The sequence below is a fragment of the Myotis brandtii genome, unplaced genomic scaffold (assembly GCF_000412655.1).
Source record: "Myotis brandtii unplaced genomic scaffold, ASM41265v1 scaffold78, whole genome shotgun sequence".
Classification (NCBI taxonomy): Eukaryota; Metazoa; Chordata; class Mammalia; order Chiroptera; family Vespertilionidae; genus Myotis; species Myotis brandtii.
Window position 1 is genome coordinate 588,231 of NW_005371131.1, and position 4,924 is coordinate 593,154.

At 51.7% G+C, this 4,924-nt stretch overlaps 1 protein-coding gene across 1 annotated transcript in view; it reads left to right on the forward strand.

Annotated features, from left to right (window-relative positions):
- Positions 1-4,924, forward strand: part of BAIAP2L2 (BAI1-associated protein 2-like 2) — a 24,058-nt gene that overhangs the window by 14,392 nt on the left and 4,742 nt on the right. Inside the window, exons 7-8 of the mRNA XM_014530793.1 lie at positions 472-618; positions 4,865-4,922. Coding sequence (XP_014386279.1) covers positions 472-618; positions 4,865-4,922 — 205 coding nt within the window. The remainder of the gene's footprint in view (positions 1-471; positions 619-4,864; positions 4,923-4,924) is intronic.

The window sequence follows — 4,924 nt, forward strand, 5'->3', positions numbered from 1 at the left end:
CCCAGGCAGGCCTCTCCTCCCCTGGCTAAGGCCAGCGCCCCACCCCCCAGCCCCTCCTCTGCAGCCCTGGACTCTTTCTCCAGGACCTTCGTCTCCTTCCCTGTCTCCTCCTCTGGCTCCTCTCATAAACTCCTCTCTTTGCAGAATCGTCCCTCCCAAGTAGAGGGTTATTGATCAACTCATCTGCACTTTCATTAAACCAGTCTCCCTGGGCACCACCTCCGTGCTGGGCCCTGAGCTGGGTGCTGGGGACAGAGGGCTGTCTGGGGGGCACAGAGCCCAGGCTCAGGAGGACGAAGCTGCCTGTGACAGGGCAGGCCAGGAGCTAGGACGGGCTGGGTGTTCAGGGGAGGCCCCCGGGAGGAGGCGGCTGGGTCAGGGAGGACAGGGAGGCTCAGAGAGCTGGCGCTCCAGGTGGGGGGGAGGAGGCACCCACCCCCTGCCTCAGCCCAGACCCCCCCTTCCCCCCAGGAGAGTGTGAACCGGCTGCACGCACAGATGCAGACCTTCGTGTCTGAGAGCCAGCGGGCCGCTGAGCTGGAGGAGAAGCGGCGCTACCGGTTCCTGGCCGAGAAGCACCTGCTGCTTTCCAATACGTTTCTGCAGTTTTTCGGTCGGGTGAGCTGGGCTGGGAGGGTGAGCTGGGCTGGGACAGCATTGGAGCCCCCGGGGCTGTGCTCTCGTGCTGGCTGCACACAGGAACCGCCCTCCTTCCTCCTTTGCTTTCTCTTTTCCTCCGTAGCTATTTATTTTCTCTCTCCATCTATTTCTTTTTTACTTATTTCTGTGTTTATTTGTACCATCAGATAGATATTCATGCATTTATTCACTCATAGTTTTGTTTATTCTCACATCATTCACTAATTCATGCATTTATTCATTAGTGTATGAACCAGTTACTTTTTCATTCCTGCTTGCATATACTTCCCATTCACAAATTCATTGATTCATAGGTTTATTCAGTTATCGTCTATTAATTTTATCCAATACTTTAAACCCTCTATGCTTTGCTATTTGCTAAGACCAATCAGGTTTTTTTTCATTTCTCATTGTGTTTCTAATGGGTTTCGCTTTCTGTATTTTGCTGCCATGTTGGTCAGTGCTGTTGGGTTTATGAGTGTTATACCTTCTGAGTTAGTGTTGTCATTTAGGTTCTCACTGTCTCTCATAATCCAGTCTGAAACTTTTAATTCCACTTCGTCTGAAATTAATATTGCCCTTCCTACTTTCTCTTCTCTCATCCATTTTTAAAAATATTTTTTTATTGATTTCAGAGAGAAAGGGAGAGGGAGAGAGAGATAGAAATGATGAGAGAGAATCATTGATCAGCTGCCTCCTGCATGCCCCACACAGGGGGTTTGAGCCCACAACCCGGGCATGTGCTCTGACCGGGAATCAAACCCTGACCTCCTGGTTCATAGGTCAATGCTCAACCACTGAGCCATGCCAGCTGGACTCATCTGTTCGTTTTAGGTGTGTTTTCTGTTACTAACATGTAGCTCAGTTTTTATGCTTGACCCGTCTGACATCTGTCTTCTCATAGAGGAATTCGGTCTATTCCTCTTAACCTGACAACTGATATACCTGTTTTATTGTTTTCGGATAAGTTCACTTAACTGTATTTACTTTGTCATTTCTTCTTTTTCTCCCATTCTTGTTTATGTCATTTGATTGAGTTACTATACATTTCCCTTCCCCTTTATTAATTTGGAAATTCTACTGTTCTTATCTCTACTCATGATGACCACACTTTGTGACCCTCATAATCACATATATTTACCTATCATCTTTTTTAAAAATATATTTTTATTGATTTCAGAGTAGAAGGGAGAGGGAGGGAGGGAGAGATAGAAACATCAATGATGAGAGAGAATCGTTGATCGGCTGCCTCCTGCACTGGGGATCGAGCCTGCAACCCGGGCATGTGCCCTGACTGGGAATTGAACCTTGACTTCCTGGTTCATGGGTCGACGTTCAACCAGCTGAGCACACCCTAGTGTCGCCCTAGTGAGTGTGAAGGGCTGTCGTGTTGTGGTTTTGACTTGCATTTCCCGGATGACTAGTGATGCTGAACATCTCTTCATGTGCTTATTGGCCACCATGTCTTCTTTGGAAGGAAACTCCTTTCTGCCTGTGTCCTAACAGTTAACCTCCAGCGGACCCCTCCCTGGCTGCCTCCTGCGGGGTGGTCTCCCAGCAGGGGCCTGGGCTGGTTGAGCCTGACTTCCCCGAGGTATGGGGAATGGGCAGCATTGCCTGGCCCAGCTGGGCTTGAGGACATACAAGATCTAACTCCTCAGCTAGTTCACCATAAACATTTACCTGTTACTATGGCAAATGCACGAGATTCAGCACAAGATGCAGAGAACTGTGACTCCTGGCACAGGGAGGCATCCTTCTCGCCATCAGCCCTTGCTTAGTCCGGGTCTCCTCAATAGCGCCTCCCCCGCTGCAGCGCCTCCCAGTGGGTCGCACTATGCAAGCGCATCTCCAGGGCAAATCCCCAGGAATGAAGTTTGAGAGTCCACAGATGTAGGCATTGGTTATACCAAGTCACACCAAGTCACACTTCCACCAGCAATGTGTGCGAGTCCCTGCTTCCTGGACAACAGCGTGAGCCAATTTTCTGATCTTTGCTCATCAGAAAGGTAAAAAGAAGTGTTTTTTACATTCTCCCATGATCCTCTGTGGCTTGAAGGACTGTACGGGTTCCTTCCCAGCCGGGGGCGATGCTGCCCCAAGGCAGGGCTGGGGGAAGCCAGCGATGCTGAGTGCTGCCCGGGCTGGGACGTGTGGTGGCCATCACTCCAGAAGCCCCTGCTGCCCTGGCAGGCGCTCTCCACTGAATAGTGTCAAACTAGACAACAACAACAAAAACTTTAAAAAATGTGGTCTGCAGGACCTCCTGGTCTTGCTGTGCTCACTGCCTCCGAAACAAGCTCACAGAGACCTTTGTTGTATGGGGTTCGCTAATGACTATGCAAGGCAACAGGGAGACCGCCCCTCCTGACCAGCTCCTGGCTGCTCCTGTGACGTGAGGCTCTGAGCCTGTTTGCTGCCGGAGAGCACGCTGAGGTTCCCAGCAGCTGAGCCAGGGCGAAGGGAGTGGTCACCGAAGGGCAGCAAGCCCCCTCCAGGCTGGTGCCGGCCACTTCCCTGCTGCCAGGACGCCAGGCCTGGAGCCATGGCCAACTGCTCCGACCCTCAGCATCTTTCTCTATAGGATGGAGAAAGACTCGCACATACCCCCCAGAGCCATTGTGAGAATCAAGTAAGAATAATGCAGGCGAAGCCTTTAACACTAGGCCTGGCAGAGTACATATTCAACAAAAGGAAGCTTTCATTACTCCTCAGGTGACAGTCTGGAGCTTGGCCGATCCCTAGGGGACGGAACGCTTGACTAAAGAGAGGAGTTCGTCTGGCAGGGCTCAGGGGCTGAGCATAGATCCATGAACCAGGAGGTCACAGTTCGATTCCTGGTCAGGGCACAGGCCCCGGTTGTGGGCTCAATCCCGGGGGGGGGGGGGGCTGCAGGAGGCAGCTGATCAATGATTCTCTCTCATCATTGACGTTTTTATCTCTCTCTCCCTCTCTCTCTGAAATCAATAAAAACATTTAAAAAAGAAAAAGTGAAAAATTTAAAATTGGAGAACTGTTTTGATTTAATTTATAGAGGTGACTGGGTGACAGCACAGACAGATTAATACCATTGAAGACAGTTTTATTACATATCGCAGTTCCCAAAACAAGGGTCATGCCACCCAGGGCCACCTGGGGAGGCACCAGGGGTTGGTCAAGAGGCAGGGGGAGCGAGAGGAAATCATGGCCCAGAAATGTACTATGGTTCCCATGGAAGGAGGGGCAAACCAGGAGAGGTAACTTGAAGCAGGTTTGGGATTGAGTAGTTTGTGGGCTCTGTGGCATAGGGTGGGGTCTGTCTGTCTGGTACCTGGCTCTGGGGTGATTTAGGGCAGGGGAAATATTGGCTTGATGGGTGAGTTAAAGGAAGTGGTTGGGGATGCAGCTTTGGATTGTTGGTTTGCATACAAAAGGCCTGTTCAGGGGCAAGTTGTTTAGGATCCCTAGGGATTATCTACACCACGGGAGGGGCAGCCTCTCCAGGAATAGCAAGACCTCGGGATGTCAAAGAATCATAACATACAGAAAATTTAAAACATGATTAATATACATTGCAGGTCTAACATTGAAAGCCCTCCTACCCCAAGCTGTTGTGGTCAGCTGCTGAGTGTGTGCCCTTGAAAGTGTCAAACAGAGTTCAATGCCCCTGTATTGGGGACCCTGGAAAAGGGGTGCCATGTGACTACAGGGGTGCACTGGGAACGGTGTTTGAAAGGCCTCTTTAGAACACTGCTCCCACGGGCTCAAACAGGAAGGTGCTTATTTAGTGACTGGGACGTTCAAGGGTTCGGGTATAGCTGGGCCCAGGAGCACAGCCCGTCATCAGAAATTCGCCTTTGTCTGCTGCCGAGCTGTAGTTTCCTGTGTTGGCTTCACTCTACCTGTTAGCAAACCCCACGAGGCGAAAGGATACATTTCTCCAGGTTGTTTCAGGGTGAGCACTGGGGTTGAATTCTTTGGTCACAGTTTTGGGGTAAGTGCCATCCCTGTGGCCAGCCTGGGTGCTGCCCTCCTGCCGCGGGGCAGTGGGAGAACTCCGCCCAGAGCACACAGAGAGGGGCAGGGGGCCTGAGGGGCCTTTGACAAAAGTGGGGGTGCTTGGACCGTGGGCGGACTCAACGTGACACCAGCGTGATCTTTAGCTCCCGGCAGCTACCAAAGCTCTGCGTCTCCAGGATCCTGGGGGGCGCTCGGACCCGGGTGACCGCGTGTTCTCACCCACCAGGCCCGGGGGACGCTCCAGAACCGCGTGCTGCTGTGGAAGGAGCAGTCGGAGGCCAGCCGC